Here is a 26,835-nt window from a genome sequence, read left to right as displayed (position 1 = left end):
AGCTAAGAATCCACAGACCATTCTAAACAAAACTTTAACAAGCATAACTGACTGACGCAAGTCAGTAAACACAAGTATAGAGACATAGAATCGTGGTTAAATGGCTTTAATCTGTTGAATCATTTAGCAGAACCACCAGAGTCACATGACGTCTCTAGTACACAGTCAGTCCCTAGGTCACTGAACATACACATGTTCTATAATCCTAATTAAAACAACGACCCAAGCCACCCAAGTAACGATATTAATCCCGTAGCATCTATTGTCCCGCTTTCGGCTGAGACAATCAGGGACCCAGTATGACTAACACCAATGCCGGCCTGAGTCTGGTGCGTGGTAGAAGCCACAAAACCCTTACCATATTATCTTATGAAATCTCTGCTAAAAGCAGACGCAGTATACGAGATTTTGGATTAAAATGCAACAAAGCCTTAAACGAGATTTTTGCCTGTCCAACTAAAACAGAAGAGGAGTCTTACATTGGGCGCACACACGATACCAGACTATCTATAGATAAGTTCTGTGTCGTGCCTACCGCCATTATGTAAACTGATTCCAAGTCTTCTGGTCGTGTTCTAATTGAATATGGCGTAGTACCATCTTCAGTACGTGTAATTACTTCAGCTGAATGGGAGAGAATATGTTTGAGTTTAAGTGTAAGTAAACTGTGTCTACCTAATGGTACATATGAAGCAGAAAGGCTAATGTACAGTATAGACTTGGACCATACAACATCCTATCTGGTCAGTGCGACGTGAATATCTGTTGGCTGCTAGGATACGTGAGTGAGTTCGGTTTAACGTTCCCATGAACAGTATTCCAGTTACATCAGCTTGTGTCATCCTGATGTTGGAGGAGCGCCAGGGGGTGTGGGCGAGTGGGCCGTGGTTACAGTGTTACAGTGGTTACATTGTTACAGTGGTTACAGTGTTTGTCAGTGGTTACAGTGTTACAGTGGTTACATGGTTACAGTGGTTACAGTGTTACATGGTTACAGTGGTTACAGTGCTACAGTGGTTACAGTGTTACGGTGGTTACAGTGTTACGGTGTTACAGTGGTTACAGTGTTACAGTGGTTACATTGTTACAGTGGTTACAGGTGTAACAGTGGTTACAGTGTTTGTCACAGTGTTACATTGTTACAGTGGTTACAGTGTTTGTCAATGGTTACAGTGTTTGTCACAGTGTTACATTGTTACAGTGGTTACAGTGTTTGTCAGTGGTTACAGTGTTTGTCAGTGGTTACAGTGTTTATCAGTGGTTACAGTGTTTACAGTGGTTACCGTGTTACAGTGGTTACAGTGTTTGTTAGTGGTTACAGTGGCTACAGTGTTTGTCAGTGGCTACAGTGTTATAGTGGTTACGGTGTTAGTCAGTGGTTACAGTGGTTACAGTGGTTACGGTGTTACAGTGGTTACAGTGTTTGTCAGTGGTTTAAGTGGTTACAGTGTTTGTCAGTGGTTACAGTGTTACATTGGTTGCAGTGTTACAGTGGTTAGAGTGGTTACGGTGTTACAGTGGTTACAGTGTTTGTCTGTGGTTACAGTGTTTGTCAGTGGTTACAGTGTTACATTGTTACAGTGGTTACAGTGTTTGCCAGTGGTTACAGTGTTACATTGTTACAGTGGTTACAGTGTTTGCCAGTGGTTACAGTGTTACAGTGTTACAGTGGTTACAGTGTTTGTTACAGTGGTTACAGTTTTGTCAAGTGTTACATTACAGTGGTGTGTTTGTCAGTGTTTGTTTGTCAGTGTTACAGTGGTTACAGTGTTTGTCAGTGGTTACAGTGTTACAGTGTTTGTCAGTGGTGACCGTGTTACAGTAGTTACCGTGTTACAGTGGTTACAGTGTTTGTCAGTGGTTACAGTGTTTGTCAGTGGTTACAGTGTTACAGTGGTTACGGTGTTACAGTGGTTACAGTGTTACAGCAGTTACAGTTGTTGCAGTGTTTGTCAGTGGTTACAGTGGTTACAGCGTTTGTCAGTGGTTTAAGTGGTTATAGTGTTTGTCAGTATTTACAGTGTTACAGTGTTACATTGGTTGCAGTGTTACAGTGGTTAGAGTGGTTACGGTGTTACAGTGGTTACAGTGTTTGTCTGTGGTTACAGTGGTTACAGTGTTTGTCAGTGGTTACAGTGTTTGTGAGTGGTTACAGTGGTTACAGGGTTATAGTGGTTACAGTGTTTGTCAGTGTTACAGTGGTAGCAGAGTGTTTTTCAGTGTTACAGTGGTAAGAGTGTTTGTCAATGGTTACAGTGTTTGTCAGTGTTACAGTGGTTACATTGGTTACGGTGTTTGTCAGTGTTACAGTGGTTACAGTGTTTGTCAGTGTTACAGTGTTTGTCAGTGTTACAGTGGTTACAGTGTTTGTCAGTGTTACAGTGGTTACAGTGTTTGTCAGTGTTACAGTGGTTACAGTGTTTGTCAATGGTTACAGTGTTTGTCAGTGTTACAGTGGTTACAGTGGTTACAGTGTTTGTCATTGGTTACAGTGTTTGTCAGTGTTACAGTGGTTACAGTGTTTGTCAGTGTTACAGTGTTTGTGAGTGCTTTATTCCCCACATACATTGAGTGAAGTCCATGTCAGGTTTGTCGTTTCAAGACATTGCTGTAATGTTGCTAAAAGAGGCGGCAACACAGCCTCTGTTGCCCCTGAAAGCTAAACTGAACACCTGGTAATGGGTTCGAATCCTAGATTCTTCCTACTATGATCTCTACCCTGTCTCACCATGCTGGGACCCGTGGAAATCCGGGTTAGAATTGATTTTCAGTAACCCGTGCTTGTCGTAAGAGGCGACTAAAGAGATCGGGTGGTCAGGCTCGCTGACTGGGTCGACACATGTCATCGTATCCCAATTGCGTAGATCGATGCTCATGCTGTTGACCACTGAATTGTCTGGTTCAGATTCGATTATTTACAGACCGCCTCCATATAGCTGGAATATTGCTGAGTGCGGCGTAAAACTAAACTCGCACTCGCTCACCTTGTTTGACTAGTTGTTTAAATAACGTGATAACTACTACAACCTGCTTCACCAGATCTGTCCTCGCTCACTGACACACCATTATGTGACTAAATAATGCTCAATGCAATATTGCGATGTACATCACTATGTGATCTATGGATCATTATTCCACGGTATATATGTAAATATTGAATATTTGGTATCCATAGAAACAAACAAAAGTAACAAGACCTTAGAAGACCTCCAATTTTTCTTCAACAACTATATACAGAACGACACTGTATTGTATACACACGATGTTCCATATTCCCTCTAATATTCAGAATAATATTCTAATAACACAAAACTCAATTCTATGAACAATGCGCATCTCTGATGAAAGCACGCTCAAGGTAAAAGAGTTCCAAAAGCAGATATCATCTATTAAACATAGTCTCACTGCCCACTGCTCAGTCAATAGTCTTTGTTAATGCGAGTGCAACTTGCTACAACTGAAAGATGTTGAAGGAATTGTTGAAAAACTTGTGCAAACACGAACTAAGTGCTGTGTTAAGGACACATCCAGTTGATTGGTTACATATACTCTAGCCAATCGGGATGTGTCGCTTACTCTGTGAAGTGAAGTACATGCTTTCATATACTCAAACTTTAATAAAGATGAATATTTACATATATATAACATACATGGACAATACATATTTGTTGTCTATTGTTCAACATTTGCTAAAGACCTTGGAGTTTTGGAAACATATGTAATGACACAAACACAGATATATATTTCCCCACAGACAGCAACGAGAATACCTTCCATACCTTCAGCTTTCAGTCACTGCATGTACGTATAGAATTCCTTATTCATGATTTTACTAGATTGTTCACTTCACAAAAGTTTTACTTGAAACATTCCATGGTCCATAGAAAATGATGAACAGTATGTTAACGTATGTCCATAACGCGTGTCGCAATCCCAGCCTGGACAAATTCAGTGTACTCAGGGGCGGATACAGCTTTTTGAGAAGGTGTGTGTGTGTGTGTGTGTGTGTGTGTGTGTGTGTGTGTGTGTGTGTGTGTGTGTGTGTGTGTGTGTGTGTGTGTGTGTGTGTGTGTGTGTGTGTGTGTGTGTGTGTGTGTGTGTGTGTGTGTGTGTGTGCGTGCGCGCGCACACACTATTGAGAAAAGGGAGGGTGCACACTTCATTTCACCCGAGTTTCAATGGTCAGTTAATAAACTTTCAGGACAAAAGGGGGGTGCGCACCCCTGCACCCGCCCTCTAGATCCGCCTATGGTACTTATTAACTGACTTGGATGTTATTGTTTTTGCGGTTATGGAGGTATAAACCTACAGAACACTGTAACATGATGCGTGAATCCTTATATCGCATTTTCGCAAAGTCTGCAAGTAGGTTTTACGTTTTCATCTCCAGCGCACAAAACATAATGACGTTAATTGTTCTACATATAGCTACTGTATACAGACTACCTACGTCGTCATTAACGCAAAAAACATAACAAAAACAACCAGCTATAGACAACGATACAGAATTCAATGAGATCGTTCAGCCCTTTTTCTGCAACTCAAGCCGCCCAGTCTATTATGAACCGGTAACAAACGGTATTTCTTTTTATCGGCGTCTCCCCTACGTCTGGTTTAATTCTATGGAGTGCGTGAGTATGGTCTTACGCCGCTTTTTAGCAATATTCCAGCAATATAACGGGGGGGTACACCATTAATGGGCTTCACACACTGTACCCATGTCGGAAATCGAACCCAGGTCTTTAGCGGACGCTTTAACCAATAGGCTACCCCGCCGCCCCTAATGTTCTGGAAACACAACGGGAAACAACACTGTTTGGGGATCCAAATGCCACAGCATTATCAGTTAACAGCAGATCTATTCATTTGTGGCCCTGAAGAATATGATACGTGTGGTTGCTAGAAGATGGAATAGTTGTTGGTGTCATGGCTGTAGTTGATGGCGTAGAAGATGTAGTTATTTGTAGTAGTTGCCTCCGTAAAGATGTTGTTGCTGCAGTAGCAGTGGTATTTGTTGCTGTTTATTACAGCCATTTATGTCTTGATTACACGTGTTGCTTTAGTGGTAAAAGCTGTTGTTATAGTAGTAGTTTTATCGAGATGCTGTAGTGAATGTAGTTGTTGTAGTTTGTGGCTGCAGTGGTAGTAGTTGCTGCTTTAAGGTACGTAGTTTTGTTGCAGTTGTTGTGTTGGTCGTAGCTGTTGATTGATGTTGTTGTAGAGGTCAAGGAGTAGTTGGTGGTTTACTGTAATGGTAGCCCTTGTCGTTGTAGTTGTATCTGCAGCAGTTGTTGCTGTAGTTTATTGAATGTAGTTGTAGGCAGAGTACTGGTTGTAGAGGTAATGGTTGGTGGTGTAATGTCGCTGTAGTTATTGATGTAGTAGTTGTACTGGTTGGTGGTGTAGGTAGCCCTTTATTGTAGTGTAGTTGTAGAGGTTATTGATACTGGTTGGTGGTGTAATGGTAGCCCTTGTCGTTGTAGTTGTAGAGGTTATTGATGTAGTTGTAGAGGTACTGGTTGGTGGTGTAATGGTAGCCCTTGTCGTTGTAGTTGTAGGGCAGAGGTTATTGATGTAGTTGTAGAGGTACTGGTTGGTGGTGTAATGGTAGCCCTTGTCGTTGTAGTTGTAGTTGCAGAGGTTATTGATGTAGTTGTAGAGGTACTGGTTGGTGGTGTAATGGTAGCCCTTGTCGTTGTAGTTGTAGTTGCAGAGGTTATTGATGTAGTTGTAGAGGTACTGGTTGGTGGTGTAATGGTAGCCCTTGTCGTTGTAGTTGTAGAGGTTATTGATGTAGTTGTAGAGGTACTGGTTGGTGGTGTAATGGTAGCCCTTGTCGTTGTAGTTGTAGGGCAGAGGTTATTAGTTGTAGTTGTAGAGGTGCAGAGGTTATTGGTGTAGTTGTAGAGGTACTGGTTGGTGGTGTAATGGTAGCCCTTGTCGTTGTAGTTGTAGTTGCAGAGGTTATTGATGTAGTTGTAGAGGTACTGGTTGGTGGTGTAATGGTAGCCCTTGTCGTTGTAGTTGTAGGGCAGAGGTTATTGATGTAGTTGTAGAGGTACTGGTTGGTGGTGTAATGGTAGCCCTTGTCGTTGTAGTTGTAGGGCAGAGGTTATTGATGTAGTTGTAGAGGTACTGGTTGGTGGTGTAATGGTAGCCCTTGTCGTTGTAGTTGTAGGGCAGAGGTTATTGATGTAGTTGTAGAGGGTAGGGCACTGGTTGGTGATGTAGTTGTAGCCCTTGTTGGTGGTGTAAAGTTTGTCGTTGTAGTTGTAGCAGAGGTTATTGATGTAGTTGTAGAGGTACTGGTTGGTGGTGTAAAGGTAGCCCTTGTCGTTGTAGTTGTAGTTGCAGAGGTTATTGATGTAGTTGTAGAGGTACTGGTTGGTGGTGTAATGGTAGCCCTTGTCGTTGTAGTTGTAGAGGTTATTGATGTAGTTGTAGAGGTACTGGTTGGTGGTGTAATGGTAGCCCTTGTCGTTGTAGTTGTAGAGGTTATTGATGTAGTTGTAGAGGTACTGGTTGGTGGTGTAATGGTAGCCCTTGTCGTTGTAGTTGTAGGGCAGAGGTTATTGATGTAGTTGTAGAGGTACTGGTTGGTGGTGTAATGGTAGCCCTTGTCGTTGTAGTTGTAGGGCAGAGGTTATTGATGTAGTTGTAGAGGTACTGGTTGGTGGTGTAATGGTAGCCCTTGTCGTTGTAGTTGTAGTTGCAGAGGTTATTGATGTAGTTGTAGAGGTACTGGTTGGTGGTGTAAATGGTAGCCCTTGTCGTTGTAGTTGTAGTTGCAGAGGTTATTGATGTAGTTGTAGAGGTACTGGTTGGTGGTGTAATGGTAGCCCTTGTCGTTGTAGTTGTAGGGCAGAGGTTATTGATGTAGTTGTAGAGGTACTGGTTGGTGGTGTAATGGTAGCCCTTGTCGTTGTAGCCCTTGTCGTTGTAGTTTGTAGAGAGGTTATTGATGTAGTTGTAGAGGTACTGGTTGGTGGTGTAATGGTAGCCCTTGTCGTTGTAGTTGTAGGGCAGAGGTTATTGATGTAGTTGTAGAGGTACTGGTTGGTGGTGTAATGGTAGCCCTTGTCGTTGTAGTTGTAGGGCAGAGGTTATTGATGTAGTTGTAGAGGTACTGGTTGGTGGTGTAATGGTAGCCCTTGTCGTTGTAGTTGTAGTTGCAGAGGTTATTGATGTAGTTGTAGAGGTACTGGTTGGTGGTGTAATGGTAGCCCTTGTCGTTGTAGTTGTAGTTGCAGAGGTTATTGATGTAGTTGTAGAGGTACTGGTTGGTGGTGTAATGGTAGCCCTTGTCGTTGTAGTTGTAGTTGCAGAGGTTATTGATGTAGTTGTAGAGGTACTGGTTGGTGGTGTAATGGTAGCCCTTGTCGTTGTAGTTGTAGGGCAGAGGTTATTGATGTAGTTGTAGAGGTACTGGTACTGGTTGGTGGTGTAATGGTAGCCCTTGTCGTTGTAGTTGTAGTTGCAGAGGTTATTGATGTAGTTGTAGAGGTACTGGTTGGTGGTGTAATGGTAGCCCTTGTCGTTGTAGTTGTAGTTGCAGAGGTTATTGATGTAGTTGTAGAGGTACTGGTTGGTGGTGTAATGGTAGCCCTTGTCGTTGTAGTTGTAGTTGCAGAGGTTATTGATGTAGTTGTAGAGGTACTGGTTGGTGGTGTAATGGTAGCCCTTGTCGTTGTAGTTGTAGAGGCAGAGGTTATTGATGTAGTTGTAGAGGTACTGGTTGGTGGTGTAATGGTAGCCCTTGTCGTTGTAGTTGTAGGGCAGAGGTTATTGATGTAGTTGTAGAGGTAGGGCAGAGGTTATTGATGTAGTTGGTGGTTGGTGGTGTAATGGTAGCCCTTGTCGTTGTAGTTGTAGTTGCAGAGGTTATTGATGTAGTTGTAGAGGTACTGGTTGGTGGTGTAAAGGTAGCCCTTGTCGTTGTAGTTGTAGTTGCAGAGGTTATTGATGTAGTTGTAGAGGTACTGGTTGGTGGTGTAATGGTAGCCCTTGTCGTTGTAGTTGTAGAGGCAGAGGTTATTGATGTAGTTGTAGAGGTACTGGTTGGTGGTGTAATGGTAGCCCTTGTCGTTGTAGTTGTAGGGCAGAGGTTATTGATGTAGTTGTAGAGGTACTGGTTGGTGGTGTAATGGTAGCCCTTGTCGTTGTAGTTGTAGGGCAGAGGTTATTGATGTAGTTGTAGAGGTACTGGGTGGTGGTGGTGTAATGGTAGCCCTTGTCGTTGTAGTTGTAGTTGCAGAGGTTATTGATGTAGTTGTAGAGGTACTGGTTGGTGGTGTATTGCATAATGGCCCTTGTCGTTGTAGTTGTAGTTGGGTAGAGGTTATTGATGTAGTTGTAGAGGTACTGGTTGGTGGTGTAATGGTAGCCCTTGTCGTTGTAGTTGTAGTTGCAGAGGTTATTGATGTAGTTGTAGAGGTACTGGTTGGTGTAATGTAATGGTAGCCCTTGTCGTTGTAGTTGTAGTTGCAGAGGTTATTGATGTAGTTGTAGAGGTACTGGTTGGTGGTGTAATGGTAGCCCTTGTCGTTGTAGTTGTAGGGCAGAGGTTATTGATGTAGTTGTAGAGGTACTGGTTGGTGGTGTAATGGTAGCCCTTGTCGTTGTAGTTGTAGGGCAGAGGTTATTGATGTAGTTGTAGAGGTACTGGTTGGTGGTGTAATGGTAGCCCTTGTCGTTGTAGTTGTAGGGCAGAGGTTATTGATGTAGTTGTAGAGGTACTGGTTGGTGGTGTAATGGTAGCCCTTGTCGTTGTAGTTGTAGTTGCAGAGGTTATTGATGTAGTTGTAGAGGTACTGGTTGGTGGTGTAATGGTAGCCCTTGTCGTTGTAGTTGTAGAGAGGTTATTGATGTAGTTGTAGAGGTACTGGTTGGTGGTGTAATGGTAGCCCTTGTCGTTGTAGTTGTAGAGGTTATTGATGTAGTTGTAGAGGTACTGGTTGGTGGTGTAATGGTAGCCCTTGTCGTTGTAGTTGTAGAGGTTATTGATGTAGTTGTAGAGGTACTGGTTGGTGGTGTAATGGTAGCCCTTGTCGTTGTAGTTGTAGGGCAGAGGTTATTGATGTAGTTGTAGAGGTACTGGTTGGTGGTGTAATGGTAGCCCTTGTCGTTGTAGTTGTAGGGCAGAGGTTATTGATGTAGTTGTAGAGGTACTGGTTGGTGGTGTAATGTAGCCCTTGTCGTTGTAGTTGTAGTTGCAGAGGTTATTGATGTAGTTGTAGAGGTACTGGTTGGTGGTGTAATGGTAGCCCTTGTCGTTGTAGTTGTAGTTGCAGAGGTTATTGATGTAGTTGTAGAGGTACTGGTTGGTGGTGTAATGGTAGCCCTTGTCGTTGTAGTTGTAGGGCAGAGGTTATTGATGTAGTTGTAGAGGTACTGGTTGGTGGTGTAATGGTAGCCCTTGTCGTTGTAGTTGTAGAGGTTATTGATGTAGTTGTAGAGGTACTGGTTGGTGGTGTAATGGTAGCCCTTGTCGTTGTAGTTGTAGTTGCAGAGGTTATTGATGTAGTTGTAGAGGTAGAGGTACTGGTTGGTTGGTGGTGTAATGGTAGCCCTTGTCGTTGTAGTTGTAGTTGCAGAGGTTATTGATGTAGTTGTAGAGGTACTGGTTGGTGGTGTAATGGTAGCCCTTGTCGTTGTAGTTGTAGGGCAGAGGTTATTGATGTAGTTGTAGAGGTACTGGTTGGTGGTGTAATGGTAGCCCTTGTCGTTGTAGTTGTAGGGCAGAGGTTATTGATGTAGTTGTAGAGGTACTGGTTGGTGGTGTAATGGTATTGATGTAGTTGTAGAGGTACTGGTTGGTGGTGTAATGGTAGCCCTTGTCGTTGTAGTTGTAGGGCAGAGGTTGCAGAGGTTATTGATGTAGTTGTAGAGGTACTGGTTGGTGGTGTAATGGTAGCCCTTGTCGTTGTAGTTGTAGCCCTTGTCGTTGTAGTTGCAGAGGTTATTGATGTAGTTGTAGAGGTACTGGTTGGTGGTGTAATGGTAGCCCTTGTCGTTGTAGTTGTAGAGGCAGAGGTTATTGATGTAGTTGTAGAGGTACTGGTTGGTGGTGTAATGGTAGCCCTTGTCGTTGTAGTTGTAGTAGCCCTTGTCGTTGTAGTTGCAGAGGTTATTGATGTAGTTGTAGAGGTACTGGTTGGTGGTGTAATGGTAGCCCTTGTCGTTGTAGTTGTAGTTGCAGAGGTTATTGATGTAGTTGTAGAGGTACTGGTTGGTGGTGTAATGGTAGCCCTTGTCGTTGTAGTTGTAGGGCAGAGGTTATTGATGTAGTTGTAGAGGTACTGGTTGGTGGTGTAATGGTAGCCCTTGTCGTTGTAGTTGTAGTTGCAGAGGTTATTGTCGTTGTAGTGTGTAGAGGTACTGTAGTTGGTTGGTGGTGTAATGGTAGCCCTTGTCGTTGTAGTTGTGCAGAGGTTTATTGATGTAGTTGTAGAGGTACTTGTCGTTGTGTTGCAGAGGTTATTGATGGTGTAATGGTAGCCCTTGTCGTTGTAGTTGTAGGGCAGAGGTTATTGATGTAGTTGTAGAGGTACTGGTTGGTGGTGTAATGGTAGCCCTTGTCGTTGTAGTTGTAGGGCAGAGGTTATTGATGTAGTTGTAGAGGTACTGGTTGGTGGTGTAATGGTAGCCCTTGTCGTTGTAGTTGTAGGGCAGAGGTTATTGATGTAGTTGTAGAGGTACTGGTTGGTGGTGTAATGGTAGCCCTTGTCGTTGTAGTTGTAGTTGCAGAGGTTATTGATGTAGTTGTAGAGGTACTGGTTGGTGGTGTAATGGTAGCCCTTGTCGTTGTAGTTGTAGAGGTTATTGATGTAGTTGTAGAGGTACTGGTTGGTGGTGTAATGGTAGCCCTTGTCGTTGTAGTTGTAGGGCAGAGGTTATTGATGTAGTTGTAGAGGTACTGGTTGGTGGTGTAATGGTAGCCCTTGTCGTTGTAGTTGTAGGTGCAGAGGTTATTGATGTAGTTGAGCATCGATCCTACGCAATTCGAGTACGATATCGTGTCAACCAAGTCCCGATCCCGTTAGTCGCCGCTTACGACAAGCATGGGTTACTCTATAAAGATCAATTCTAACTCCCATCTTTATGGGTAACATTGTGTATGTCTTCTGTGCAATGCATACGTGACGAATATACATACATACCAATATTAAGATTCACTGACATGATACAAATCGATGTATAAAGGCATATACTAAATATAATACCTATAACGAGGCCAGATCAAGAATGATGGTTGGTTGAGTCCTAAGCCTCGCCAGGATCCGATGATCACTCGTTGATGTGGATATTCCAGATCCGACCAGATGCGATCACTGATCAGTCAGTGACATATACATACTCCTTGTCCTGGGTTCAAGGTAGTAAACCTTTCACTATATTGCCATTATACAAGTGCAATACTCTATACCTAGAGCTCTGTGAAAAGCCCCAACAGCCGATATAAAAACCCAAGCAAAATGCAGCCTACACACACGGATCGGCGAGTTGAAACCACATGAATATTTGCTTTCCATTTGGGGTTTTTTCGTTTGGCTTCTTATACGGGACAAGATGTAATCGTAATCATCTCAGTGTCGACTGCGTCACCAGTAGCGCCACGTCTCAGTCAACTGGTACTAGACTTTCACAAATAGTTTATTTACCCATCAACTGTAGACGTTGGAGCTGGATCAAAGTAGGGGCTTTCCACAATCGATACATCTAGTTCAAAGTCAATGTTTAAAGGCACATTGGAAGGAATGTTCTTGATGAGTTCCATCAGTGAGTGGTGTCTTGCGTCTGTCACGCTCCTCTGTGAGTCCGCCAGTCGTCCTCTCTGGGAACCCGTCAGTCCCTGCCTGTCTGCGAGGTTGGTGTAAAAGACCCTCGTCGCTTGTGTGATATTGATCAGAACATTAGGGATGGTACCGCACACACACACCACCACCACCATACACACACCACCACCACCACCACACACACACACACCACCACCACCACCACCACCACCACACACCAACACACACCACACACACGCACGCACATGCACGCACTCGCACACACACACATGTACCCGCTCCCACCGAGTATGCACGTCACTAAAATGATGATCGTGATGATGATACTTCTACTAAGGATGATCAGAATATGAATAACCGAGACGAAAATACATTTCTCGGGAGTAATAGGTCCATAACACTTTCCGTACATTGTTTCAAAATGAACGCGGATCCTCCTGAAAGGGTTTAAACGGGAAAGAAATGTAGACAGCTGAGTTATTGTCCTTGTTCCGACCTCCTTCCGTCCGCCTGTGTCTCCCTGTGACCACTGGCCCAATACAACACTGCCTGCACAATGGATTCAGCATTAGTCACAAAGGTCACTTCAGTGTGGCCGGATATGATTTCTGAATTCACGCTAGGAAAATGTTTTGAATCATTTAAAATCCGTTCTTCAAGATAATTAAGCAATCTGCCACACCTTTAATTTACTTGATTTTCGAGCACATATTGATCTTTATTAGTTTACCTGACATCATATTAATATCTGTGAAACTGCATATGGTAGTTCTGGCATGATTCTCACCATTACAAGATCAACAGGCTTGTAATAAATACCGTATATACTAAAACCGTTTTTCACCCAACTGTTTGATATATATAGTAACTTGTACAATGTAGGTAAACTGTTTTTCTCAGTAACATCTGTTTTCATCAAAACCTTCTTTCAAAATATGACATACCAACATTACTAAGAAACATCTTTCTTCATTTTCAAATTCAGTCTTCAAAAGGGAGATAGCATAATTTGCTTCATGGATTCACCTACCCTCAGACCACATATCAGGAAGTCTGCATAATCTGGTCATTGTAGATAATACGGTTAATCAATTATATATCAGTTTTCAGCCTTCTTGTAATAAGGTCATTTTCTTCACGTTACACAAGCTGAATCTTGTAGACCAGTAGGTGTCGATTCTTCGGGATATCTAGCTATAATCAAAATAACCCGTATGTCATTGTTTAAGATGTGTTTGAAATAGATTTGGATAATTGTATGTAAAGTACGGATGAAGGAAAACGGGCCGTTTTCTGTGGAAGTTTATCTCGTTGAGGCAGCCTGCAGTGGCCAGGTGCGGGTGGACTCGATTCCTCATCCTGGAACAATGTGTTTTGCCCACGTTCCCAGTCTATGTGAAATTAGAACTGAAATTCTGGTTTTATACATTAATTAGATGGCGTTAAGTCCAAGCTCATATGAAACTGTGTTCAGCAGTAAATAAACAGTTTTCGTTAAAATAGTTCATGATTGTTGATGACTTTCTATACTTTGGGAAAAATGACGGACGATTTATCCCAAATATTCAAAGACGATAGAGATGTTGCTGTATGTCACGTGGTTAGCTTCTGTTGATCCAATTGACCGATTCTAATATCTTATGACACCGGGCACTCCTGTGGTGTGATTAACCAAGGATTATGCCATGTCGTTCTGTGATAACGCCAGCTGACGTGGGGCCTGTCTGTACACGTTCTCAGGTCTTGAACGTAAGTCCGTCAGTGAATATGACCCGTCACGTGTACTCACAGCGCAATGACTGATTTACCAGGCCTACTGCCAGGGTACAATGTTCACATTGAAAACACGCCATGCATCGTAGGACTGGATCATAGGTACCTTCTGAGATCCGTACACTGTGTATTTTGGCGAATCCTACACAAATGTTGAGTAACCCGTACAGGGCCGTAGGTAGACCAGGGGGCAGCTTTACAGATTACTCTTTGTACATCAAAGTATTGGTATGACACTCTTTTTATCGTTCAGAACATTATGTACAGATGCTACAATTTTGAACAAAGAAACCTTTTTAAAAACGTGAAAACATTTGGTCGTCAAACGTAGCAGGAAAAAATAATATTTTATACCATATTGGAGATTATATAAATGGAGTCATTGTACCTTCAAAAAGCAGGAAATTGTACCTGAGAGCATCTAATTTTAAAACATTCCCGTGGGAGCATGTCCCGGAACCCCCCTAGATCGTCCACGAACGTGGAGTGCTTCGACCACACCTTCGTTGTGTGCGGACATATCGTCACCCATTTGTGTCAAGATCGTTTAGCTGAGAGTCAAAATCGGGTTTCAATCGACTTGCAGAAATAATAATAAAGAACTGGTAGGTGTCATTAGTGGTGGTCGATAGTCCAATCATCCATGATTATATTTACATTAGGATTAATCGATTATATGCGATGGTACCGGAGAAATTGGAAAAGCATTCGGGTGGGTGCACCGAAGTGTCCGGCCTTGTCATAATGTATTGTACTGTGAAGAATTTCGAGTCGGGGGTCATCTCAAAAAAATATTTTTTTAAATCTTTAATCTTCGCAGAGACACGAGGGCCTGTGAAGTACGGCCCTGCCGTGGCCACCCGTACATGTCAATCAGTTGGAAGTCTAACGAAAGCGTATTTGTAGGCCTACTTGATGAAATCTTTCAATAGTCTTAATATTACTAGGGCTGGATATTGCCCTGATTCTCATATTGCGATATATTGCAATAATTTAAGAGATATTGCAATACATATTGTGATATATTGACTGGAAGGTTTCTGTCCAAGTGCGTACATCAAAATTCATAATAGCTCTCTGTGTGTGACATCATCTTCTTAGTTGCTGTTACACCATACTTTCAGGCTCCCCGTCCCCTTTGTGTAAGGTTGTATGCCAATGGTTTACGGATAAATAAAATGATATAGAGCCATAATGTAGAATGTTTAATTGAAGTACTGTATTACAACAAAGTTTTGCGACCATAATGATAAAGGTAATAGTATAACATGATTTTCATGGTCAGTGTTGTTTGCTTCAACAGAATGCACTTCAATGAAGTATGTAATTATTGTTACTATATGTCAGTGATTCATTCAGATTCAACTCCAATATAAACATGTGTTAACATGAACTATTGCAAACTGAAACAAAAATATGATTTAGGTGAACTACTTGAGCTTAAAATCTCATGTAACCTCCAATAACTAAGATCCTTGACTGGAATGTCATTATACAGTCCTACAATATTGATAAGACTTAGGCCTTTATGATAAATTGATAACATATGTTCCATTATGAAACAAACAAAAATAAGAAAACAATGTGAACTGTGAAATGGTCACTCAGAGCCAGAGGTTCTACTAATAAGTCCAAATATAAGATTGGTCAAATCTTTGAAGGGCATTTAGAAGTTGAATGCATAAGAAAAGCAAGATTTGTGGATGTCAACTTCTCTATTGTGAATAACATGACGTTTCGGAGTGCATGCTTGCTCCTTCATAACTTGCTTCTACATGAAACCAACAGAAATAAAAGTATATTTGGCCCTTTCAGAGCATATTTTGGCCCTTTCAGAGCACATTTGTTATGGAAATAAGGGCAGATAACTCAAAGGGAGCTAACTCTGGATGACCCAATATATTGCAAACCCGAACCATATCGCGATAATGGTATCGCGTGATTCTGTACCGGTATATACCGGTTTACCGGTAATATTTTGCACAGACCTACATATAACCAACCATACAAACACTTCGCATATAGCGTTTCCATTTACATTGTACTCAGATGTTGGGATGCCATGTGTTGTTTTGTAAAAGGCGAACGGTTCTCCTGACATTGTGTTTTGTCACCATTCCACTAGATTTCCTGTTGTCCCATGTCAGTAACCTGCTCCTTGACTTACCATGTCAACTGACCATGGGTATCGGCGGACTAATACACAGATTCAAGGAGAAGCACTGAAACTGTGGGTCTCAGTTGATATCGTAAATGTAAGGTCAGCTTTAACAAAGGTTAATACCACAAGCATGTTGCATGCTTTCAGTTGTCCCTTGGTTGAATTTAAATGAACATAACTAGATTAAGAAGCGGAGACAAAACGCTTGTCAATGAGGAATTAACGTCGCGTGTGGTCTTCAGGGGACATGAAAAGAGTGATGATGTTAATGTTAAAATATGCTTTGGATAGAATCACACCCAGTGGAGTAGTGGTAGGGGTGTTCGTGGGGGGACATACAGACTGCAGTCCTATCTATACTCTCTCAAAAAAGAAACGGATATAGGAATTTCAATTGTATTTTTATGTTTATTTTGAAACATCTTGTAGGCTTAATGAGTCAATGAAATATAGCGAAATTGAACACTGGGAATGCAGACTTATCCGTCTTTGGCACCAACTCGAGGAAAGTCAGTATTAGTGTCACATGGAGACGTGTGGTGGCGTTGAAGTCAATACCTCGTGTGACCACCGTGGGCATCCAGAACTGCACGGCATCGCCTCGGCCTGCAGTGCATGTGCCCAATTGCAGCCCACTCTGCCTGTAGTGCCTGTGCGAGTTGCCGAAGTGTCTGGGGCTGAGGGTTACGGCGTCGCACCCGTCTGTCCAGGGCATCCCACAGATGTTCGATCGGGTTTAAGTCCGGTGATCTTGCGGGGCCAGGGGAGCACATTGATGTTGTCGTTTTGGAGGAAGTGTCTAGTGTGACGTGCTGTGTGGGGCCTGGCATTGTCCTGTTGAGCTGTCAGGTTGCCCTGGATCATCACCAAATCACTTCTCCTACGACAGGTGATTTCCCCACATCATAACACTTTCCCGGCCAAATCTGTCCACCTGGGGAACGCAAGCGTCGACGTCTGTACACCCGCATTCTTCAATCGCGTCGTTCTAATAGAAATCGTGATTCATCACTGAACCAGATTCTACGCCAATTCGGTAGGTTCCAGGCCTGAACGTTGGTGCACCATTGAACTCGATGTCGACGATGTTGTTGTCGAAGAACAGGGCCAAAATAAAGTCTTCTGGCACGTAAACCAGCCTCTCTCAACCTGTTCCTGACGGTCTGTGCAGAAAGCCTCCTCAATCCGGGTATTTGTCGAGCGGTACTGGTCGCCGTAGCTGTTCGATGACGCAGGTGATGTACCCGGATGTAGCGATCCTGCGCCGCAGTGGTCGCTCGAGGTCGCCCACTACGAGGGGCATCTGCTACCGAATTCTGCCGGCGATATCTCTCCCAGAGCCGTGTAATGGTGCTTTGGTGAACATTCATGCGTCGGGCAACTGCACGTTGAGACTGGCCAGCTTCAAGCAAACCAATGGCGATATGACGGTTGGCTTCACTTAGACGAGGCATTTTGCGTTCGTCAACAATACAATATTCGAAATACAGCGATCAACCTTTTATACCAATCATTGAGACTATCTGATCCCCAACTTTCACGTGCATTGCATGTGAATTGTGTATTCTGTGACACTACACGCCGAAATTGAAAATCATGCTGTTAAATACGGGTATTTTACGGATGGTGCGTTTTGTTGTGATGCTTCAAAACATAAACACCATAGGACTCATAAACAGGGCAAAACCTTTTGTAAAATGAATCACGTTTTAATTCATTGCTACATGAAATTGCTATTTTCATGATGCGTTTCTTTTTTGGGAGAGTATATTTACCGACGAACCAGTTACTGCGGATTCCAGTTTAATTGATTTAGTTATCGTGTGGCGAATGAAGTTTGCATTATGTAGTAAGATAGTGTGCCATACCTGCAGATTAATTCCCGACAAGTAAACACAATGTAGCACGATTGTATGGTTGTAGTTACTCCGTAAATCACGGTGAAATTAAGGCTTCACATACTCAATATGCAGGTTATCATCCCGGTAGAACCCGTGAAGATCCGGGTTAGAATTGGTCTTCAGTAACCCATGCTTGTCGTAAGAGGCGACTTACGGGATCAGGTGGTCAGGCTCGCAAGCTTGGTTGACACATGTCATCATATCCTAATTGCGCAGAGAGATGTTCATGCTGTTGATCACTGGATTGTCTGACTCGAATTTTTACAGACCGCCGCCATATAGCTGGAATATTGCTGAGTGTGGCGTAAACCTTAACTCACTCACTCACCCATCCCGGAAGAAACCAATGTAAGCTCTCCTCACCTATATCGTTATTTGTTGTCCTTTGCTTGTCCGTCCACCTATGTGTCCACCCTGCCCAGGTCTTGTTTAGCAATTTCAGAAAAACCCAACTTAATTTCTGTCAACATTTGTTGTATCTGTCAACTTTCTACACAACTACCCAATATACCAAAACGTCCTTCTTTTGAGGGGCGGTGGGGTACATAGGCCCCTACTGCAGGTCAGAAAATCGATGAACTAGGCCCCGCCCAGGTGCAATGTGTAAAGCCCATTTCTGGTGTCCCCTGTCGTGATATTGCTGGGATATTGCTAAAAGCGGCGTAAAACTAAACTCAGTCAGTCAGTCCTTCGTTGGTCTATCTTTAGAGGTTCACGACAATATGACAAACATTAAATCAAGTGTCATCTGAAGAAAACTTTGAAAACACTGTGTGAAGTTCATGCTAGACCTCCTCATTGATCGCATCCATGTAAAACTGTTGTACCGGATAAATGGAAAATGCTTGGTCGCTTTTGTTCCAATAGTGACATTGTGCGCCTCATGCAATGCAAGAGGTGTGCCGAGGCCGATGCTTCCTGGTTGCGCGTCTGTGGAACGACATCTCTATTCAGTATGGCAGTTTCGCATGGGAAACGCCAGTCTTTGGGACCCAATAATGACTACTGCTAAAGATAACGCCATAACATCCAAACAATGTTTAAAAAAACACGCGCTGTCATCGCTTCAAAACTTTGAAATACACTTCTATGGCGATGTTTACTGTGTGGGACAGAAATACATTGGAATGTTGGACAAGGCCTGGTTTGCACACACTGATGTGATAATGTAAATACATATTATGAAATTCAATAGATTTTCTCCATGTTGTGAAAAAGTGTGTCCAGAGTGTATATATGCATCTATGTTGTAACCGCGTTGGACTTGGGTAGATATTTCTCCATGTTGTGACTACCATTATGCCGAGGATATATATTTCTCCATGATGTGACCACCAATATGACGAGGATATATATTTCTCCATGATGTGACCACCAATATGACGAGGATATATTTCTCCATGATGTGACCACCAATATGACGATGATATATATTTCTCCATGATGTGACCACCAATATGACGATGAGATATTTCTCCATGATGTGATGATATATTTCCACCATGACGAGGATATATATTTCTCCATGATGTGACCACCAATATGACAATGATATATACGAGTGACCACCAATATATGACATATATTTCTCCATGATGTGACCACCAATATGACGATGATATATTTCTCCATGATGTGACCACCAATATGACACCATTATCACGAGGATATATATATTTCTCCATGATGTGACCACCAATATGACGAGGATATATATTTCTCCATGATGTGACCACCAATATGACGAGGATATATATTTTCTGTGACCACCAATATGACATGATGTGACCACCAATATGACGATGACATATATTTCTCCATGATGTGACCACCAATATGACGATGATATATATTTCTCCATGATGTGACCACCAATATGACGATGATATATTTCTCCATGATGTGACCACCAATATGACGATGACATATATTTTCTCCATGATGACCACCAATATGACGATGATATATTTCTCCATGATGTGACCACCAATATGACGATGATATATATTTCTTCATGATGTGACCACCAATATGACGATGATATATTTCTCCATGATGTGACCACCAATATGACGTTGATATATCCATGATTGACCACCATTATCATGATGTGACCACCAATATGGATGATATATTTCTCCATGATGTGACCACCAATATGACGAGGATATATATTTCTCCATGATGTGACCACCAATATGACGATGATATATTTCTCCATGATGTGACCACCAATATTACGATGATATATTTCTCCATGACCACCAATATGATATATATTTCTTCATGATGTGACCACCAATATGACGATGATATATATTTCTCCATGATGTGACCACCAATATGACGATGATATATATTTCTTCATGATGTGACCACCAATATGTCGATGATATATTTCTCCATGATGTGACCACCAATATGTCGATGATATATTTCTCCATGATGTGACCACCAATATGACGAGGATATATATTTCTCCATGATGTGACCACCAATATGACGATGATATATATTTCTCCATGATGTGACCACCAATATGACGAGGATATATATTTCTCCATGATGTGACCACCAATATGACGATGACATATATTTCTCCATGATGTGACCACCATTATGACGAGGATATATATTTCTCCATGATGTGACCACCAATATGACGAGGATATATATTTCTCCATGATGTGACCACCAATATGACGAGGATATATATTTCTCCATGATGTGACCACCAATATGACGATGATATATATTTCTCCATGATGTGACCACCAATATGACGATGATATATTTCTCCATGATGTGACCACCAATATGACGATGATATATATTTCTCCATGATGTGACCACCAATATGACGAGGATATATATTTCTCCATGATGTGACCACCAATATGACGAGGATATGTATTTCTCCATGATGTGACCACCAATATGACGAGGATATATATTTCTCCATGATGTGACCACCAATATGACGATGATATATTTCTCCATGATGTGACCACCAATATGACGATGATATATATTTCTCCATGATGTGACCACCAATATGACGATGATATATATTTCTCCATGATGTGACCACCAATATGACGATGATATATATTTCTCCATGATGTGACCACCAATATGTCGATGATATATTTCTCCATGATGTGACCACCAATATGACGATGATATATTTCTCCATGATGTGACCACCAATATGACGATGATATATATTTCTCCATGATGTGACCACCAATATGACGATGATATATTTCTATTGACCACCAATCTCCATCCATGATGACCACCAATATGACGATGATATATATTTCTTCATGATGTGACCACCAATATGACGATGATATATTTCTCCATGATGTGACCACCAATATGTCGAGGATAGCTTTCTCCATGATGTGACCACCAATATGACGATGATATATTTCTCCATGACGTGACCACCAATATGACGATGATATATTTCTCCATGATGTGGCCACCAATATGACGATGACATATATTTCTCCATGATGTGACCACCAATATGACGATGATATATATTTCTCCATGATGTGACCACCAATATGACGATGATATATTTCTCCATGATGTGACCACCAATATGACGATGATATATATTTCTCCATGATGTGACCACCAATATGACGATGATATATATTTCTCCATGACGTGACCACCAATATGACGATGATATATATTTCTCCATGATGCTACCACCTATATGACGAGGATGTGTATTTTCCCCCAGACCGACTCCGAGAGGCAAAGCAGGCCCTGGAGTATGTCAGCAGGGTGGAGTCCAGCAAGTGTGGGGGTGGGACGGAGGAGACGCTCACCCTCGCGTTTAACCACACTGCCTGGATTACCTACACCGACCCCGCTATAAGGACAGCCAACTACTTAAGCAAGGTAACATATGCTCATTTCAAGAGGTATTACATGTTAAGTGTTACGTATTGTTGTTCAACCGTTCATTCAAACATCTCTAAAACATAACATCCTCAAACCAAAAGCTACACTTACTATTTGAAAGGGGTAGTTGAATAGACAGGTTGTTCCAGTCTTGGCTCTTAGTCCCCAGATAGGTACAATGCGTGAAGCTCATTCTGTGTCCGTCACGATGTTATGTGGCTAGGAATTGCCGGGCGTGTTAACTCAAGCTAGCTCTAGCGGCTATATACTCATCGTTTACGGAAAGGTGAGGTGAGGTGAAATTCGGTTTAACGTCGTGCTTGAGAATATTTCGCTCATATGACGACGTGCATGCGTGTGTATGTGGATGTGCGGCTGCTTGTACTAGCCCAGACTGAAGCTGGTTTTATAGTGCTAGCCCACTGAGATACCATGCCGCAGTGAAGCAGGAATGCCCCACTCGGACACATTATACTGACTCCGAGCCGACCAGTCCTTGTTGTACCCATTAATGCCGAGCGCCAGGCAGGACCAACAAGTACCATATTTTAACGTCTTTTGGTATGACGCGGTCGGGGATCGAACCCGCGACCTTCCGCTCTCCGGGCGGACGTTTACGGAAAGGAGGCGTTGGGGTAGGTAAGTGGTTAAAGGGTTCAATCGTCACGCCGAAGACCCGGCTTCGATTCCCCACATGGGTACAATTTATGAATCCCATAATATTGCCGTGATATTGATGGAATATTGCTGAAAGCGGCGTAAAACTGTTGCAGTAATCCCGGTGTGTCACAGTGTATCAGCTCACTGTGAAAAGAAAGTCCGAAATAATGCAGGCCTCAGGAGTGGATGAATTAATTCATGAAAAACGTACAGTATAGATATAAACACTGGTTTGTTTGCAGGTCCTTGTGATGGATGATAATACGCTGAACCGCTTCGATGACGCCATGTTCTACTCGTTTGTACGCAACAATGTCCACGGTGATTCGCTCATCTTCGGTTCCGCCATTGCACTGGAACCCGGGGTTTATGATAAATATGCTCGCTACTGTCCGTATGCTCACAAGAAACAGGACTCAGTCGTTGCCTTCGACATCGCCGTCCATTACAACTACCTCGACAACAGCACAGAATGGTACCACGGTGTCAGAGTTAAGGATTTCTCCAACGCTTCCGTCCACATCGACACCGTTACTTTCAAGTAGGTCTTTACAGTGAGTGAGGAAGGGAATGGGTGAGTGAGAGAATGGATTAGTTGGTGAATGGATGAGTGAGTGATACTTGGTTTGTCTTTGACATTTTGGAATCATTCACTTACTTTTACCAAAATGCAAAGTACAACATTTATGAACCCCTTGTAATTGAAATCCCTAATGAAACACCTATAAAAAGTGGATCTCTTTCAACTTGACCTTTGCTGGTTTACCCACAATGAAAATCGTGGAATCTCTTGTCTGTACTGAAAATGTTCAGACCGAGATGAAAGAGGCCATGTGTCTAATCCATTAGTGGCCCGTGGTTTCGAGACAGACGCTTATGTATTTGTTCTACAGACCTTCATGGTTAAACTGAGGAAGATCTAAAACTTATGCTGAGCAATTAGCCATCTATAGCGGGTGCACGTTTTGTCACATACCGCAGGTGGGCCACTTAGCTACACACGAGTTTATGGTAGGTCGATTGCAGTAGTTGTACTCCTTGTAACAATTTCATCACCGAAATCCTATAGCTCAATATATGTACATTCATTCTTGATCCTATATATGGATGGATGGGTAATGGATGATGAATGGATGGATGGATAATGGATGGATGGATGACTGGATGGATAATGGATGGATTGATGACTGGATGGATAATGGATGGATTGATGACTGTGCCTGGATGGACACGTGGATGGATGGGTAATGGATGGATGATGATGGATGGATGACTGGATGATAATGGATGGATGGATGACTGGATAGATAATGGATGGATGGATGGGTGGATGGATAATGGATGGATGGATGACTGGATGGATAATGGATGGATAGATGGATGGATGACTGGATAGATGGATGGATGACTGGATGGATGGATGGATATGACTGGATGGATGGATGGATCGATGGATGGATGGATGACTGGATGGATGGGTGGATGGATGGATGACTGGATGGATGGATGGATGGGACTGGATGGATGGATGGATAAATGACCAAATATAAATGATGAAACGACCCCAAACATGAGTAAACTCAAGGCAAGACCAGCTGCCATAGTATAGGACTCCCTGCCCATCCATCCATCTCTCGCCATCCGTCTTTTATCCATGCTTCAATGCTTTTTTCCATTATTGACCAGCCATGCAATTATCTATAGGTTTTGTATCATAGTTTCTCTGGTTCCTTCGCTTTACTTCTAGTTTCTCCGATCCCTCCCAAAAAGAAGTGCCTATTCGCCAACCAGTTGCCAAGTATGAAGACGGACGCTGGACGTACCCGTATTATGATTGTGGTGGTGGCGATATCTGGATGGTTACATATTCTGCACCGATATTCGCAGTAGACTCTACCAACGCCACAGTCTTCAAGTGAGTACGAACACTAACCGGGGGGACGGTGACCCGGCCATCTCATACCTGTAAATCAACATGCTAGGCTTAAGTGGTAGCAACAAGAAGCGGATCTAGAGGTGTGTGTGTGTGTGTGTGTGTGTGTGTGTGTGTGTGTGTGTGTGTGTGTGTGTGTGTGTGTGTGTGTGTGTGTGTGTGTGTGTGTGTGTTTTCAGGGGTGTCCCACACACCCCACCCGACCTTTGTCCTGAATGTTTGTTAAATAACCGTTGAAACTCACGTGAAAGCGTGTGAAAATGAACTGTGCGTTCCCTCTTTCTGAAGCGCGTGCGGGCCCCGTGCACAGGCACCTCTGTGTATCCATGTTCCCCGAGCACAGGCACAATACTTGTTTCCATGTGTATGTAACGCCGTTTTGCGGTTATAAGTTTGATATACAGAGGTTACAGAGATCGGCTTAATGTCAGTATGGTATTTAATCTAAAGGGCAATGCTCATCAAATGCAAACATCTTAGGTGTTCACTAAGATACATCTGTAAATAATCAACGTCTGACAAGCAGGTACTTGTAATACTATTGTATATTTCATCAGAGGAGTGGCCACAATCGACATCGAACTCACCAACATCGACATTAACCAGTGTGACGCCAGTGATCACGATAGGTCTGGAGCCCTGGACGTTTTCCGTGGTACCCACAACTGCCAACCCACCACACAGGTACAGAGATTCCCCGGAATCCGACATAGTGCCCGGGGCTGGCGGTCCGAGGCGACCTTATAGAGACAGCAATCTTAGTTACAATCAATCTTAGGCCCCTACAATCAACTTTACAATCACCATGCAATTGTCCAAGTCCAGTTGCACAAAGCCGATCTTATTGCGATTGTAAGACGGCATGGATTTAAGATCGCAATCTTAGCTAAGATCGAACTCTTCAACGGTGGAGGTACGAATTTGTTAAACTCGACTCCAGTCTACAGTTATTTACAGCGCAAACTAGAAAGTGGAACTTGTCACGGCACACAACACATACCTCCCTCAATCGCACCTTGCAGAATTTTCATGAAAAAAATCTAACAAATATTTGAAGCAAACAATTACGTGGAAGATAGCATATATTTTCCTACATTCAGACTGTCGTGATTTTGGAACAGAGAATGTGATATTGCAACCACAGAAATACCTACCTATATTTTATGAAAATATTAAAATACGAATAAATACAATGCGATCTTAAGGATTTACAATAACTGTAGCGCTAAGATTGCTGTGTGCAAGTGGGTCCAGGGGGGTCAGCCTTTGTGATGTTAACTGCGGTGAAGTGTGGTAGACTGCTGTCTCCGTACACCCGTTGCTCACAACAGCCATCACGTGTTGTCTGATTCATGAATAAAACTTTACTCTTCTCTCTCCATGGGAGTAAAACTCATCCCGAGTAACATATACGTAATTGAGTTCCTTCGATTCTTTGACTTGTCTCATTGTCTGCCATCGTGCCATGATTGAATCTTTTCTCCTGACGTACTGACAGTTACTGGGCCTAGATTTTCGAAGCTCTCTTAGCGTTCAGATATTCGTAAGTTAATGTTAATGTATGGCACTTACGACTATCTTAGCGCTAAGAGAGCTTCGAAAATCTAGGCCCTGATCTCTAACTTCAGAGTTCTGTATGAACATGCGACCGTGGTGTAGCTTGAATTGTTGACAGCGGCATTAGAAACCATTCTTTCACAAGTCCCTTTCGTTTATTTCGTTTTTATTGACCATCTTTAAGAATCTTTGTATTACATAGCTTGACAGCAACATAGTCGCGTCCATGTTGATATCAAATCTGTGATATTGTTATCGAGTTTTGCACAGTTTCGGAATCATGGTATACTATGAGCATGATTACCGCAATAATGGTTACTTGTGTATGGAAACAAATATAAGCGAGCGCTACTGGGCAACGTCATCACGTGTCTGTGGAGAGAACCTTTCGGGGCACCGTTTAATTGGTTATCCATCCAGAAGTTCCGGGACATTAACTAATCTTATCTAATTTTCATTTGGATTATGATAATTTTTGCCATCGATTTTATTTGTTTTCATTTCTATTGTTGTTTATAACTGATCAAAAGTGATTCTTTTCTGTTCTTCAGTGCAAGCCTCTGATTGGTGAAGGTTTTCGCCGTGGAGCATATGAGTGTGCTTGTGAAGACGGTTACTATTTTCCTAACACCTCGTCGGCATCAAGTGCCTACAGTGGCTACGACATTGAATCCTTCATTGACCTCAACAACGAATCCAGCATCACGCCACGCTTCCAATGCCTGCTTTGCCCCCGGGGATGTGAGACGTGCGTGGACGCCACCCCCTGCCTCTACCCTACAGCGTCCCGCTCAGGGTGGTTGTCCTACTGATTATTGCCTTCATCATCGCAGGATGTGCTGTCGTCGCCATTGTTATTCACAAGAATAGGAACGAAATGGTGAGTAATCATTTAATAATCGGTAGTGTTAGCTTGTTACTTTGTCCTTGAGTCAATCTGTCAAACTTTACTGCGAAATATTAGGTGAGGTGTAATGTTATTTAACGTCTTATTCAAGATAGTTGCACCTATATAACCACTTCGTGTAGAATGTCTTTCTTCAGTCCCTTAAATGCTGAGCGCCAGGCAGGGTTCACTCTGTTTTGGTTTGACACGGCCAGGAATCGAACCACGAACCGTTCTCTGTC

The 26,835-nt window shown here is 42.6% G+C and overlaps 1 protein-coding gene across 1 annotated transcript in view; it reads left to right on the top strand.

The window, feature by feature from the left end:
• Positions 1-26,835, top strand: part of LOC124261060 (probable G-protein coupled receptor CG31760) — a 74,915-nt gene that overhangs the window by 8,622 nt on the left and 39,458 nt on the right. Inside the window, exons 3-8 of the mRNA XM_046695384.1 lie at positions 21,394-21,554; positions 22,460-22,758; positions 23,965-24,132; positions 24,708-24,834; positions 26,259-26,506; positions 26,548-26,587. Of these exons, the coding sequence (XP_046551340.1) occupies positions 21,394-21,554; positions 22,460-22,758; positions 23,965-24,132; positions 24,708-24,834; positions 26,259-26,506; positions 26,548-26,587 (1,043 nt within the window). The remainder of the gene's footprint in view (positions 1-21,393; positions 21,555-22,459; positions 22,759-23,964; positions 24,133-24,707; positions 24,835-26,258; positions 26,507-26,547; positions 26,588-26,835) is intronic.

This window comes from Haliotis rubra, unplaced genomic scaffold (assembly GCF_003918875.1).
Source record: "Haliotis rubra isolate DU_JTF1 unplaced genomic scaffold, ASM391887v1 Scf119, whole genome shotgun sequence".
NCBI lineage: Eukaryota > Metazoa > Mollusca > Gastropoda > Lepetellida > Haliotidae > Haliotis > Haliotis rubra.
Note: the sequence above shows the minus strand (reverse complement) of the source record. Positions and strands in the feature narration are given on the sequence as shown.